The sequence below is a fragment of the Oxyura jamaicensis genome, chromosome 6 (genome assembly GCF_011077185.1).
Source record: "Oxyura jamaicensis isolate SHBP4307 breed ruddy duck chromosome 6, BPBGC_Ojam_1.0, whole genome shotgun sequence".
NCBI classification, from domain to species: domain Eukaryota; kingdom Metazoa; phylum Chordata; class Aves; order Anseriformes; family Anatidae; genus Oxyura; species Oxyura jamaicensis.
The window spans coordinates 30,981,552-30,997,240 of record NC_048898.1 but is presented as its reverse complement, the minus strand read 5'-3'; the positions used below and the strand labels follow the sequence as shown (position 1 = coordinate 30,997,240).

At 45.5% G+C, this 15,689-nt stretch overlaps 1 protein-coding gene across 13 annotated transcripts in view; it reads left to right on the top strand.

The window, feature by feature from the left end:
- FGFR2 (fibroblast growth factor receptor 2) overlaps positions 1–15,689 on the top strand; it is a 107,979-nt gene that overhangs the window by 28,201 nt on the left and 64,089 nt on the right. For 11 of the 13 annotated variants that reach the window (XM_035329965.1, XM_035329971.1, XM_035329969.1 and 8 more), the window contains exon 2: positions 3,223–3,479. In XM_035329965.1, the coding sequence (XP_035185856.1) occupies positions 3,305–3,479 (175 nt within the window). In that variant the 5' untranslated portion in view covers positions 3,223–3,304. Of the gene's footprint in view, positions 1–700; positions 1,074–3,222; positions 3,480–15,689 lie in introns of those variants that run through there. The other 2 variants (XM_035329964.1, XM_035329966.1) reach the window with 2 other exon arrangements.

Genomic DNA, 15,689 nt, shown 5'->3' with positions numbered 1-15,689 from the left:
TGGGTGGAAACTGAACCGGGATGAGGAGGCTAGTCGGATATATCCATGTGTGTGTCCATATAGATGCATCGATATGTAAATAGGTGTAAATATTTAAATAAATAAGTGCTAGTTTGAGAGCCTTGCCTACCTGGGTGTTTCTGGTGAAGCCACTCGGCTGCTGGGTGCTGCTTTGCGGGGTGCGAGCCCTGTTTCGTTCAGCTTTTCCCATTCCCTGCTCAACAGAGAAAGATGCTGAAGAGCCGGAGAGCGAGCCCTGCATTGATTTGGTTAACATCCTCTACAAATTGTGCTCTCCCTGGGGAGTGATAAACATCTTATAAACAACAATGGAAGTAGATTAAAAAGAACACTGAGCATTGAATTTAATTAATGCCACTGCTGAACAAGTACTACTTGTTTGTGTGCGAGCGCGTTTAAACTGAAGTACAGCTTGGAGGAATTTGGTTGGGCTCCCAAACCCGTCTGCTTTCCCATGCTTGTCAGTTTGGCAAAGAAATTTGGGCAGGTATGTGACGAGGTGAAAATTGACTTGATGAGCGAGTGGCAAGGAGAGCCATCAATCACGGGAGGCTGACAACTCCTCCCCGAAGTGTAGGCTGAGAAGAGAGACAGAGTTCCCTTTCAAGGGGAAAAATAAACACTACGTGTGGCTTTCACTGAGTCTGAGACTCCAGGAGGGATTATGGTATTGTAGTCAGGAAGCCAGAATTGTGGAGGCCAAAAAGCATGCTGGGGCTGTGTTCCAAACACTGCCATAGAGGTACATAATTACCCGGCGCAGGAGGTCTTTCCAGGGAGTCGTCCCCCAGCAACTGTGGCGATTGAACTATGAAAAGAATTTGGGTTCGTTTCATCTTCGCTGGACTCTGCTTGGTTTGGGAAGGGGCAGCCCTTGAACCGCGGTGGCGGTGGTAAAGCCTGGCGGTTCCACGGATGGGCCCCGAGCTCCCGTTTTTCCTTTGCTGCTCCTTCGCGAGCCTCGGCTTTGGCTTCTCTGTCGCCCTGCGGAGGAAGAGCCCCGTCTTTCTGCTGGCAGATGTTCAGGGGCAGAAGCGGGCAGACACCTCCAGGTGAGGAGCCGCGTTGTCAGGTGGCCTCGTGCCGTGGCTTGTGGCGAGGGCAGCAGCCCTGTACGTGCTTTACACGGCATCAAGCACAGCCCTAAAAATCTTCCTCCGCCGAGATGTAGGTGGAATTAATGCTGCTGAGAAAGGAGTCTGGGATGTACGGTAGCGTTCTGGTATGTTGTCTTTTTGTGAAAATGTGATTAGGTTTTGCATTCATGTACGTAGCCTTTAATCAGGCTTTGCAGGATGATTTATGGAAATGAAATTAGCATTGCAGGCAGCCTGTTAATTAGGATTTATGCCCGCTTTACAGCTGGATAAACTGAGCCACAGAGTGGGGGCTGTCAGGCAGTCAGGTGGCGGTGGCTGCAAGGGCTCGCTCGGGTCCCTTGCCAAAGGCAGACCCATCGGGGCCACCTCCACACCTGCTCTGCCTCCGCTTAAAGAAGTGCTCACCGAGCTCTTTGTGAGTGTCTGTGCAGTGGCCTGGTGGTGGTTTTGTTGGAGATGTGGTGGGTGCTAGCTTGTGGCCATGCTCTGCTTCAACCCCTGCCACAGGGATGGAGCCTGGGGCTGAGGGGGACAAGCTCACCCCAAAGTGTCGGGGGTTCACCTGGAATACTGTGTGTGAGCTATTTCCCCCATTGTTTACATCCTCTAAAACCCCTTCCTGCTGACCCCGGGAGTTTTGTAGGTTTCTGCGTACCCCAGATACAAGATACCTCCACAGCACGTCTGTCCATAGCCCTGGGAGCTGGGGTCGGGTGTTCCAGCTCTCAGCTGAAGGTTAAGGAAGTCTGAATAAAGCCCTTACAGGCTGGCTCAGCAAAGGGAGAACATTTGCCCACGTTTCTGAGTACTGGATGCTGAGGACCTGTAGCACATCCAAACGACAGGCTTCTTACTTTTTGTTTGTTTTTCCTTTTGAAGGGTGAGGGCAGGAGGGGGAAGAGAGGTTTTATGTCGTTCTTTCCTTCAAGACCAGTGCTCTCTGAGCTTCAGCTGGGTTTCATTGCATCTCAGATGAATCACTGGCCACATCAGAAGGACTGCTGCAGTCCCTTGATGTACCCGTTTTGTGACGGGTACCATCTTTTACTCCTGGGGAGGAGAACAAGGCGCACTTGTTGGGGCGCCCAACGAGGATGCTCTTCTCACCGCCCGCCCGGCACCTGGCTGTGGTGCTGGCAGGTCCCCTGAAGCTGCTTTGGCACTGTTCCTCTTCTCTCTTCCATCAGCCTGTGGCAGTAATACCGAGCAGTCACCTCCATCTATTTAAATTAGTTTTATGGGGAATTAATTAAACTCCTCCCCCCCCTCCCAACTGAAAAGCATGTATTAAAAAGCATCTCTGAGCGAGAGGGAACAGCAACCTGTGTGAACACGCTGCGCAGTTTAGCATGAATGAATGGAAAATGGTGCTGGGGAGGTCTCCTCCGCAACCCATACCCAACTTGATATAGATTTTAATTGCTAGCTAAACCAATTAACCAGTTAACCAGTATTAACCAGCGCCTCTGCAAGGACTGGACCCTTTTAGCTGCGCGGGGCTCTCAGATGTCGAAAGGACACTGAGCTGAGCTGACGGTGCATCCCTAGGAGAGCTGGAATTGCTGAGGCACAACGAAGCTTTATGGATTATCAGAGCCTGAAGAGCATTTTTTTCAACTGTTTTTATAGTGGAAAAATTACTGAATTAGTGAAAATTCAGCTGGCTGCAGAACTGCCTAGGTAAAGGAATGAAAAACAAGGCAAACTTACATAAACCTTCAAACAATAACAAGAACATAATTTGTATAATTGTGGTAATTTTGTAGCATTACAGGTTATGTGCCTCCACATGTGTGCCTTTATTTTTTTAAAAAACTGTATATCTTTCTGTCAGTAAAATAGCTCTCTAAATATGTGCTGAGAAGTGATTTTGTGAAAACAAGGAGGACTTGGTTACGCCTCAGGTGATGATGGAAACTGCTAACAGAAAATGAAAAGTCACTCACTTTTCACATATTCTCGAAGCTGGAAAACTATTTTTCCCATCCTCCTCCTCCTCCCCCTCCCACCTCAGCTCAGTTTGGGGCTTTGTGAGGTATTTTTTTTTTGGTTTGCATTGAGGATGGTTTCACTGACCGTGTTAAATCTCTCCTCCCCGCAGCAGCAGCCGCCGCTCCTGGTGAGGAGGCACTGCCCTGGCCGAAGGCACCGCGTCCTGTCCATGCTTCTGTAGAGGTGCTCAGATGGGATTAAAGTCCACATGGAGATATGGAAATGGACCAGGAATTTACTCTAAAAAGATGGTCGGCTGGGATTCGGGTTGCCTTATATGCCTGGTGGTGGTCACCATGGCTGGAATTTCCCTGGCTCGACCGTCATTTAACTTAGTTGTCGAAGACGCCACTTTGGAACCTGAAGGTAAATCATTCTAGAGTGCTTATTTCTGCAAAAGAAGTTATTTCGAAATGCCTCAACATCTGAAATTAAAGTCAACACCTTTATATGCTTTGGTAAATACAAGGCAAGTAAGAGACGAGTCCTCAACAGTTATGTTTTCCAACTTTTCCTATTCACGCGCGGGCTATGTTCATGCAAGCATGTGTTTATTTAATCTTGTGCAAGCAAGTGGTGTCAGTGATTTCACTTGGGACTGTCATCACGTTGTATAATCAAAGTGTACAGATGAAAGTTTTCAGGAATGGGTCTTTAAGGAAACCGGTCTGTTGCACTTGTATACCTGTAGCATATTGCACAAGAAAGGACACGGCTGAATGTCTTTGTCATTTGAGCTACCTGGAAGGTTAAGAGGGAAAAAAAAATCACAATTGCTTTTAATCATATGCTGTGATTGTTTAATTTTGCAGGGCACTCTGCAAAAGCAGGTGTCATGGCTTTTTTGGTTGTAGCTGGTTGCTCCAGGTTTTCCTGTTGTTGTCAATATCCAAGAACAACCGGCACACCGGCTGGTTCGCAAACTCTGAAGTGCAGATGTGGAGATCTGAATGGCAAGGATAGCAGCTAATTACTGTGAAAGCAAAAACTTGTTGAAACCTTTGCACTAAAAGAGATGTTTTGATAAAATCTCCTATTTTAAGCCTGCACCTGCTGGTACGTTCCTGTAGGTATACCCCTTCCTGTGACTTTCCAAGTTGTTTTGCTTCTCAGAGCTAAGGAAGGGCTTCTATTTTTATTGTCTTATTGTATTTAAGATTGATTTTACTATGCTACGGGGGATCTTTCCTGCTCTCTGAACACCTTGGGGGAAAGCAAGGCTTCCTTCATGAGGTTTTTATACCTCATTGGAGGAGTGCTTACATTTCTAATAACTCAACTGTCAAAACAATGCAATTGTCCATAAAACATTTTTCATCAGGCGAGCTTTCTGGAGAGAGTTTGGCCTTTACATGTTCTGCTACTCATGTCCAGGGATACAGCTTTGTTTTTATTTAATCCATTTTCATGCAAAACGTATTTGTTTCTATCCACTGCCTCTAAAAATAGACGTCACCAGCTAACGCATTTTTAGAATCTGTTCCAAGTACATTTTTATTGATGGCAGGGGAAGAATTATGTAGAGATGATGAGCCCTCCTCCCTAGCAAGCATTCCTGAAAAAATTAACACAGTATAGCAATATTGTCATCTGTCATGGACAGAGATAGTTGATAGTGAAGCTTTCTTGTTTCTTCCCCTCCCCTTCTGAAGGTAACTTGAGAATTAAAGAAAAAAAAAAGCCCAACTCTCATCACCACTTACCATATGATTTGTTAATTGCACATCTGGTGCCTTTGTGGCTTTTCAGAGGAATGACAAAATCAGGAATAATTCTGGTTTCAGATTAGCTGCTTGTAGTGAGGTCCTCTAGATTTAGGGTTAAATCAGAAAGAATGTGATTGCATGATTGGTGTAGTAGTTTGCAGGGAGAAGAGTAACGTTTTTGACTTGTGCCTGATAATTTTTCAGGGAAAGAATAGCTCTATTATTTTAAAAAGCACACTTTAAAAATACGCTTCTTCCACAATGAATATCCAGTGGGTGGGAATCTGGGTTTTATCAAAGTGTAAATTGCTAAAAACTATTTAAAACTTCTTCCCTGGGTAGGAATGTTAACTTACATGAGATAATTTTAGACGTGAGAACCTGAATCATTACCAGAAAGGCAAAAAAAGGCTTCTAAGTTAATGGTATAATAAGAGCTTTTATGCTGCAGAATACAGTGAATTGTGTGGGACTTATATCTGAGATTTGGGAAATAAAACCTCCTTTATGTACTTCATTAGACCCCTTAAAAAAAAAATCACCTTCTCTGGGTTCCATCACTGCCACCCACAAGCTCTCTGAGCTGAAAAGAAAAGAAAACAAAAAAAACCACCAACTTTAAAATCTCTTCAAAGACAAAGCTGCTTTATTATTATTATTATTTTTAATTTAGTAAATGCCAAACATTTTGGTCAGAGCTAATTTGAGGGGGGTCAGGTGCTCCAATAATGTGTGCTTTCAGTGGGGCTGCTGACGGTGCAGTCATTAGAGCGGTGACATTTCGGACCAGCTGAGAAGGTCGCCGGGGCTGTGACCTTTTGTGACATATGTTGATCTGTTCCTTCATGAGCATGCCCCGAATTTTGTCTTTTTTTGGTGTTAAGTGCTTTTATTGTTGCTATTTATTGTCTTAGTGAGTCAGAATATTCACGAAGCCGTATGCACCATTAACAGGAATTGAGAGCGTGGCTTTTTGTTCCGCTGCCTGCAATAAATAACCCCGGTTAAAATACGCTGTCGGCTCTCAGCTAAACACAACTTTAGGGATATTTGCAACCATTTTCTTGAGTATCGGGCCTACGTTAGCAGAAGCAGTAGCTATCTGTTGGGGTAACCGGCTGCGTAGCTGGGTGCACATGTGCATGTGCAAAGATAGATAGATACCCCAACAGATAGATCCTTCTTTGGTTACCCGCAGTGTATCTGATCCCTTTGGGAGCACGCTTCCCTAGGGGGCTTTCGTAAATTGCTGGACGCGTTGGGCGCCGAGACCATGACCATTAGCTATTACTATGGTACCTATAAAAATATTTACCCTGAAGATGGTATCTTGAGCCATTTTAAATGATAATGTCAATATTGATATCGCGGACACTCGCTGGATCTGTCTGTTAGTGGTTGTGGTGCTTTCTTTTCTTATGCAGTGATAGGAAAACCCAAGGCTGGTGGGCGGCGTGAGCAGAAACAGGGCCTGCAGGAGCTGCTTTGGGGACTGTCAGCTATCGAATTCTGTCTCGCATCATGTTTTTTTTTATCCCAGGGAGCATAAAGACTTTCTGCTTTTAAATATTTAGAAATAAGTCTACCCCGGCATGTATAAAGGAGCCATTCTCTTTCTGTGTACCCAGCCCATGAAGGCCTTTGACAGCCAACGTTTCACAAGGGCTTTGACCGCACACATAGGTTGAAGGGTTACTTTGTGAACTGAATAATTAGTTTGGACATATATTTGATAAATAGCAAGCTCTCCCTTGACCTCCCCTTGCCCAGGCTGTGTGTTATCGTTCTGCTGGGCAGCTAATTTAGTCTCTTCCCCATCCAGTGCCTTGATGCTGTCCTTGGAGCACCCGCTCGGAGCCCTCGCCTTGTGCAATAACAATGTGTTTCAGTTCTTTTAATTTAGGTCAAATTTCAAAGGACTCATTTAAGCTTTCCACAAGGGACAGCCTAATTCTGCGTCCTGTGAAAAAACACGGTAGTTTGAAGTGGCCTTAAATGCGTATTTGGGAGGCTCCTAGGAGCTGCAGTGGGTGAGACCTTCTGTAATGAGCGATGTGCTGTGCTTATGCTGGGCTCCAAAGTGAATAATGCTTGGTCACCCGAGCTTTGCCTCCGTTTGTGGATGCTGAACCACATACAAACACGTCCAGTGCCGTACCCAGAGCAGTACGTACGTCTTCATAAAAAAAAGTTGCTTTATCCACAGGCAATTATCCAAAGGCTAATGTTGCATGTGGTCCCAGCACAATTAGCACAGGCTGTTTGGAGATGCTTCGTTAACCACTGTGAACCACCTGGATGAGGCTGTGGGGTCTTGCGAGATTTTCTCAGGCTCCCAGGGACTGTACAGGGCTGCAGCAAGTGTGCCCACCCCAGGTCCTCTCCCTGCCCCTGCCACGAGGTTGCAGAGCTGGGTGGAACCAGGATGCTTTCTCTGCTTTGGTAGGGAAAATAAAGCAAAAAATCCACCCAAGATTCTTGTGCAGTGTTACTTTTAGAAGAGCAGTAGCTTTGATATCTGTAAGTTCTGAGTAACAATTCAAACTGATGAGTTAAATCAGAGGGTGTTTTTTTTCCTCCTTTTGTAAGGAAGGGCAATTATCACAGCCCATTATGGAGGAATGTGACACCAGCACAGACTGGGATTGGATGTCCTCCATAGTTTACATCTCACTAAGTTATTTGGCCCAGTACAGGAACTGCTAACTGAGATTCTGGGGAACTGGACAAGCAGCCAGATTAAATCAGTCCAATCCACCGTCCTTCAGCAGCTCCATGGGCTGGAGACTAATGAGGCGTGGGTAGGGTTGTTATTTACCAGCGGTGTTGGTGCAAGTTCATAATGTGTCAGCATGGCAACTGTTTGGTAAAGTAACACAAATAACTGGACATTTCAGGCCTATCTGCCATGTTTTAAAGTCACAGCTTTTTTATTTTTGGAGGAGGAGGGCAGCAGGGGGTAGCTAAGGTTGAAGCATTTGGTTCCTTTAGTGATTTTTGGAGCCTGAAGATTTTCAAGCCTGCTGAGTTTTTACTTTTTTAAAAAACAAGCAAACAAACAAACAAACAAACCCACAGATATTGGTAAAACCCCTAACCAGTGTCTGACCCAATGGCAGCATAGTTTTCTAATTTAGAAATAATTCTTCCTTGGCAGAGAGCATGCAGCGAAGTTCAGGCTATAGCAGCTTCTTACAGGCAAGTTGCAAGCCTTCGAAAGCAGAATTTGCAATGAAAATGCTGACAACTCCAGTTAGGCAAGGTTGTGTATGCCTGCGATGATGGACTGTTTGGTGTTGTAATAACAACCACGGCATAGCTCTTAATGAGTGCATCTCTGTATCCAGCTTCAGCAGAAATGCTCACCTGCCTTTCAGGAAATAAATTCAAAGACTGGTGAATATCAAGTTTAGGTACAGATGGAAATGTGAGAGAACTAAGTAACTACCCTTAGCTGTTAGATTTTAAACTGTTAAATGTTTTGGGGGACCTTAAGGTTGAACCTTTGCAACGAAAACAGAGACTTTCCTTGGAAGCAGCACTCCGCAGCAGCATAAATCTGGATTTTCAAAGAGCCATCACCCATTAGGCAAGTTTTGTCTTGTCTCCTTGCGGTGGTGCACCTGGTTTAACCAGAAGAGAACATTTATTTCAGTGCAGGTAAGTGCAAAATCCATGTGGAAAAGACATCAGGAACCCAAAGCATGTCTGAAATGGTGAAGGGGGTTGCTCCAGCATGAAGGAGGGCCTGGATCCCTGGTTGTTGATGCTGGCCGTGCTGTGCTGCTGCCCAGGGGCAGGTGTGAGTGGTCCTGGTGCAGGCCGTCAGGCTGATGTGTGCTTGCACAGCCAGATAGTGCTCGACCTGGCACGGAGCCTGTGGGGTAAAATTACCCTTACGGCAATTTGGGATGCGATCTGAACAGCAGGCCAGGCTGGAGGTTAGGTTCAGCACATGCTGTGCCCCTTGACTGGGGCATTTTCTTTATAATTTGTCACTGTGTACCCCAGAATCAGAGCTACCTTCATGTAGCATGGGACAGAGCTGGCTTTTAAGTTGATTTCCAGTGAAGTTGGAGCAACTTTGAATAGAGGCACGTTCTAAAACCATAGCAGGCCTGAGGCTCCTGTTATGATGAGGAAGAGTGCACAGGGAGCCGCCGTGGGAGCGGGGCTGAGGGTGAAGGCATGGGGCACTGGGGCCTGTGCCTCTGACGAGTGCCAGCTGTGGGGTGAGATGCTCCGTAAAAGGAGCAGGAGTAAATATTTATGTAGATTTTTTTTTTTAACTCTTAAAAACAGGTTATAAATCACTTACTGATTAACGTACATCTGTGGTGTGTCCTGTCCCATCTCTTAAGTATCACCGCTGTTTTGGTAAGAAGAAACCCTTTTTTTCTGGGCTGAGCTTTGGTTTTCCTGGTTCTGCTTCAAAGCCTCGAAGCAGTCAGCAGCTGGTACGGAGCCGTGCCCCACAGACTTTACTTTCTGCTGGCTCTGGTCCTTTTGCTGCTCGTTACCTCACAAATGACAATATCCACATCGGAGAGAGGGGCAGGAGGGCAAGCTCGGTGCTGGCTGAATTCTACTGTGTGGCTTCCTTCGGCTGCCATGCTATTTTTATTTTAATTGTATTCTTAAAGTTACTGTAGTGAAAGCATATTTGGTGAACCTCAGAGAAGCTGAGGAGCTCGTAGATGTGACCTACTTTAATTCCCTTCCTCGCGTGTTGTTTCAAGTTCTGTGTAATTATTGCTTTTCCTCCCCCGCAAAAGAACTGGCTCATCGGTTTGGGACATTGACCGATTTTCAGCCGCCTTGCAAACCCACGTGGACTGAGAGGAGGGGAAAATCCATTTGTATGAGGGAAACAGCCTTCATTTAGGAGGGTTTGCTGACATGGGCACTGCAACATGCTGGACGACTGGAGAGGAGGAAAGGGAGGATGAGATGGCAGGAGAAAATCCTTTTTTTTTTTTTTTTTTTTTTTTTAATTTCTCCTAGCTTTCCATGAGCTTGTTTGGAAGAGAGTTTTGTGGCATAGTAGAGGTAGTAGTTATCACCTCAGGCTTTCTCCCAGGGGGCTTGTCCGCATCGTGGCCAAGTTCGGATGGAATTTGGAGCCAGAGCCAGGAGTGCTCATGCAGTCTGCACTGACCATGACAAGTCCGTAGGAGGTTAAATCATGGTTGGCTGGAAGAGAACTTGGTCCGAGCACCGTGCTATGACTTAGTTCTTGCACATAACGGAAAGATGCGGTGTAGAAAAACTGCATAAGGTTCATTATATTCTTTGGGATGGCCCGGAGAGGTGCGTGGTGAGCAGGCGGGCAGCGTGCGCTGCATGGGACTGGCTTGGCCAGTTTGTGCAGAGCCCTGTGCAGTGTCTCGGTGGTGCAATGTTTAATTCCTTTCAAGGAAAGTAACATTTATAATTCTGAGAGTTGCTTTAGGCCACACTACCATTTTAAAAAATAATAATTAAAAAGAAAGTTCAGATTTTGAGCAGTTCTTGAGCTCGGTTGTGTTAAGCATTGTTTAGTCATGCAAAACAGTCACGCTTAGATATTACAGAGTGAAAGTAACCAGATTTAGCTGAGATTGTTTACTCGCAGGGGAGCACAGGTGTTTCAGATGTGCAGGATTTAGCATGGAGGCTTCGTAATAAATCTGCAGCGCGCCACTGCTCGCTAATAGCCCTTCTACTAACAACTCAGAAAGAGTCGAACCATCTTCCATTAGCGTGGCAGAGCGCCCAGGAGGGACTGCTACAACGAGTGGCCGAGGTGGCTGCCAGTTAAAAATAACGCCTCTCACCTAAATGGCTGTGGCCACCTCGAAGAGCACATCACCAGCCTGGCTTTCACTTCGGGGCTTGTTTGGCTTCTCCTCTGAGCTGCCAGGGACCCCCGAGCTGCTTCGGGATGCCTTTTGACTAAATGCAGCTTTCAGTTCAAAGGGAGCCTGGTATGCCTGGAAGCTCGGTCGTTTTGAAGTGTTTGGAGAACATCCTACGGTTTATACGTGAGGAGGATAGGACTTATACAAGTGCTGAGGGGATGTTTTGGGGATATTGTTTCCAGTGGCTCTTTTTCCAAATCTCACTTTAGGAAGTGGAGGAAGATGGATTTCAGAGGCAGAGTGGGGAATAAGCAAGATGAGACTTCCAGACAAGCTGCTAAAATTAAGAGGATTTGTATAGTCAAGTAAAAATGGGACCACGTACAAAAGAAACAACTGCTGACTTGCTTATAGGGAATCTGGATAGATGTTCTCTGCATCCAGAACTAGCGCTTGAACATGAAATTGTGCAATTTTTAACCTCTCAGTTGTAATTTATTCCTTTTGCATGTTGAGTAGTAATAGTCCCAAGCACAGCCTTTGGCAAACCTGGAAAAAAAAAAAGAGTTCTGATTTTATGTTTGGGTTTATGCTTTGTTCTGTCATGTTTTTATGTTGTTCTTGAAATGCAAATAAGGGACCTGGAAAAAACATAGTTTGAAACAGATGCAAGAAAATATGGAAAACAGTAAACCCTGTGCAACTAAGTATACATGTTCATACCTTTCCCAAGGCTGCCTATCCTCTACAGAGCATTTCCCAAGCAGACTCTAGCACTAAGCTGGACAGTGGAGTTGGTTAAATGGATCTGCTACTTTGTTATATGCACTTGATTTGATATTTTGCTGTTGCTGAAAGTAAAAACAGTGAGCAAATGATCCCAATCTCTTCTTAGATTCTACCTTTAAGATACAGTTTTATTTTTTTTCCTTTGCTCTTCATTTGAATTTCTGGGAAAAAAAAAAAAAAAAAGATACATTTCCCCCTTGTATTGTATAATAGATTACATGAAGATTCTTCTGTAATGAGCCTGAAGATTAGTTAATTATTTCTGAGATTGTGTTACATGTGTTAGGTTTATAGTGTACTCCCCAGTACACTTAGCACAGGGGCCAGCACTCTGTTGCTTTGTGCAGCTAATGGAGTTGAACAGAAATTGCCAAGATTTGATGTGTGGAACGGCATCAGGGCCGTTCAAGTCCTGAAGATGGCCTGTAGCTTCTCATCGTACCAGTGATGTATTAAACGCAGTGCAACAATTTTAAGGTTTTTAGTGTGGCAACTCCCACTTGGGGGTGGTTTCTCCCTCCCTGTTACAAAGCCTTTATGCAGAAGATGTACTGGTGCTATTCTGTTTTTTGCTTTGTCCTGTATCTGGAGACAAGTCCTACGGTGACTATTGTGTAAAAAAGTCTTCATCCTGTAAGGAGCAGACCGTGAAGAATGGGGACAAACAGGAAGAAATCACAGGGCAGTTCCCAGCAGCAGGAGGTGGCCGTGCTGGTCTCTCTGCTGTTTACTTTGAACTTGGCATGCTCCGAGTCTTCCCTGGCTTGGCTTCCAAAAGCATAAAGCACACAGCCAAGCCCATGAGCATGTGATAGTTGGCATTTTTGACGTGCATTGCGTGGCTGTGCAGCCGTAACTCAAGGATCACAGCTATAAAGACAGGTAGGAGCAAGCAGGCAACAAGCTGTAGGAATTTTAATCTCTGCACGAAGCCTAGACATGTACATTTTTTTTTTCCTTTTGAGAAGGAGTCTACTTTCTGTAAACATAGAAATGGAGTGTGAGACATCAACCCAGATGCTCTGCAGCCATCAGTACTGTGCTGTAATGCCTCGTGTACCTCGCGCCACATCAGCCAACATGCCAAGAGACTGGGGCCTGCCCCGGGGCACAGCGTGAGGCCCATGTTTGCCTCCACCGTGTAGGCCCCCAGGGGTCTGACCCCACCAGGGGTGGCTACCTAGAGGAGCTACAGTTCTGTAGTTGTTGACTTGCTAAAGAGCATGACACACAGCAAATAGATGTAAGCACGTAGGGATAACTCCTTTTTGTGCATCTGCAGAGCTTCTCTCTTGACTGGGGGATGTGCAAGGGATGGAACTCCTCGTTGATCACCAGAATTATTTATTTTTCTTAGTCTTCAAAGCTTAGGAAAACACGTTAGTGTGGTGTAATGTTTTCCCTCAGCAGTGATGACATTGGCAAGTGTTTCAATTGGAGGAGATTCTTCTTCTTTTTTTTTTTTTTTTTTTTTTTAATTATCTTAGTATATGTAACACTTGATAGGAGTTGACATGATGCTGCAGGCCTGGAGCAGGTCAGGGTAGCTGGAAGCCCTACGCTTGCTAGAGTACCGTGCATATGTGATGTGGCAATGCTTGCTTCAGGTTGCAAATTTTCACTTCCAGGGCTAAAGGATTCCTCCTGCTCCTCAGATCTCCCCTCTCTTTGTCCTGGTTTCATCTCTTGTGCAGCCATCAGAAGACTCGGTCCATATAGAGCAAGGGTAATAGCGTTAAAGAAGATGCCAGGAAAAAAATACCTCAGTTTATTTTGGAGAGTCTGCTGCTTAGCATTTTGTGGAAGTCACTGTGTTTGCAAATAGAGCAAGCTGCTGGGAGCGTGTTTTAGAGAAAGAACTGAAGACTTAGACCCCACCATGATTTTTTGTCTGTGGCTGTCACAAGTATCTCCTGCTTGTTGGTGCTGTGCGTTTGGTGAAAGTTTTCTGCAAGGCCTGGACCGTTTTCGTCAGGCATAAAATTAACATTTTTAAGCATTAGAGGGGGAATGGTTCCCCCTCTTCAGAGCGTTGTTCATAATGACAAGGGATTTTTGTGCTTTAAAACTGGAAGGAACTTGAGTAACTTTGAAAGGAAAGTACATTATCAGAGTACAGAGACTTCCTGATTGTGCCTGGCCGAGGCAGAGCCGGGCATAGCTGGCAGCAGGCTGACGGAAACACCACACAAATGAGACAGCAGGAATCCAGTGACTTTGGAGAAACAGATGGACGAATTGCAAACACTATTTTGTCCCCTTTTGTGTAAGGAGACGTGCTCAGCCTTTGTGACTTCAGTTTGCTGCTAGCTAGCAGGAGATAGTCACAGCGGCCAGGAATGACTCTTTGCAGTTTTGAACCAGTGGCTTTTGCTTTTGTAGGTTGAGTTTACCATCCATCAGCCTACCAGAAGACACGAATGTACTGTTCATATTAGGCTGCCAACTTAAATTGAGGGTGAAACCCATCAGCTTGTACCAGGGATGAGAAAGTTGCAAACCAGATCTACACCTGAGCTTCCCCATTGTCCAAGGGCTGACTCCTGGGGAGAGTGTGGTTTGGGGCCTGTGGCTGTTCTCCTTCAGGCCCAGTTCAACGTCCCATTCTGTGATGATCATCCAGTGTGGTCCTGCTGGATCTTCCTCAGTTCCAGGACAAACCAGGATGGGAGAAGGGGTAGGAGAAGCAGCAGGAGCAGGAGCGGTTGCCAGCCTGGCGTCCCCCGTGGGGACATTCAGTTGTGCAATGAACCTCTTGGATTCCTGACAGGTCAGGTTTGTTGACCCTTCTGGGCATGCTATAGTGAGCGTTTAGTTATTTACTAAAGCCTTTTGAAGTGAAAGTGGCTTGATGGGGTCTGAGGCTTTTGTGTTATGGAGAGTTGTGTGAGAATCTTTGCTGGGGTTAGCTATTAGCTGATTGTTTAATTATTTGGCTCTGTAACTAAGTAACTAAATGCCTTGAGACTTGAGATAAGTAGCTCTTTGTTTCCATTTATTAAAATGTTAACAAATAATAATTTAAAACCTAAGGAAGTATAAATCTCTCGTTTCAGTGACCAGTCGTGAATAGAGACATGATTTGGAGTATAATTGTGAACCTCATAATAATATGAAATACAGCTTTCAGAATGTCCCAGTCCTCTGTTGTGGTCATGGCTTTTATACAAATAATATTTACTCCGTTTGATGGCTGGATGGCATAAACCATTCTGCGAGACTGCATGAGCAGGCAAAGAAAAAGTTCGTCTGCTTATTTAACAGTGGCTTGGTTTTCCATGGGGTGTTGTTCAATAGCTCCACCTCTAAAGTTTAAATATGCTTACATTGTGTGCACCACTACTGCAAATAAGGATGTAGCTGAGAGTAAACAGCAGCAGAAGCAAGGTTCCCTCCCGTGTCCTCTACTGTTTAAGAACATCAACAGAAATTTTACACATGCCTTTGTTGTTTGATTGTTTTCGGAGGGTGATAGGCAGGTGTTATTCACAAGAGTTAAAGCACCTTGGTGGTAGGAACTAATGCCACAATTATGGGATTTGCAGAAGCCCCTTTGAGGAATTCTGCGCTGCCGTCCTGGGGCTGTGGGGAGCTCGGTCTGCAAAGGGTTTGGTGATGGCTTAAGGTTTATGGTGATGGCTCAGGGATGGGGCTTTAGGCAGCAGGGGCATAAAAGTGGTGCTGGGTCATCAGGCCTTGCTTGGCCTCTGCTGGGCCATCTCGTCCTGCTCCTGAGACGTAGCTGGTTGTTTTCACTTAGGATCCTAGATTTTTGTGAGGGCTCCATGGGGTGCTTCTGCAAATGCCAGAGGATGGGTACAAGCGCGGGCTGAGCATGCGTGCAGCCTTGCTTCTCTGGTATGCTCAGAAGATGTGGAAATAGGGGAATAATCCTCATGTAAGCCTCAGGGGCAGCACTGCTGGGATTATATAGCGTGCAAGTGAGTGCAGGACTTGCTTCTAAATCTCAGAGCAGGGTGCAAATGCTTGTGAACGGGCGCAGGGTCCTGTGGGGAGTTGCCTCGCAGGGTTCGGCTGTTTACGTGCTGCAGGGAATTTGTGAACAGTTTCAACTCGTTGGTTTGCTTTGTGAAGCTATTGGACGGGCTAATGCCTCCGAATCCCACCTGTTCTCTGTTTGCATTTGGGCACCATTTCAAACCCGCACTGGAAAAGTTTATAGGCAAACATTATAAAAAGTGACAGTCTTAAGTGCTGCTACATTCGAGTTTGGCAACACA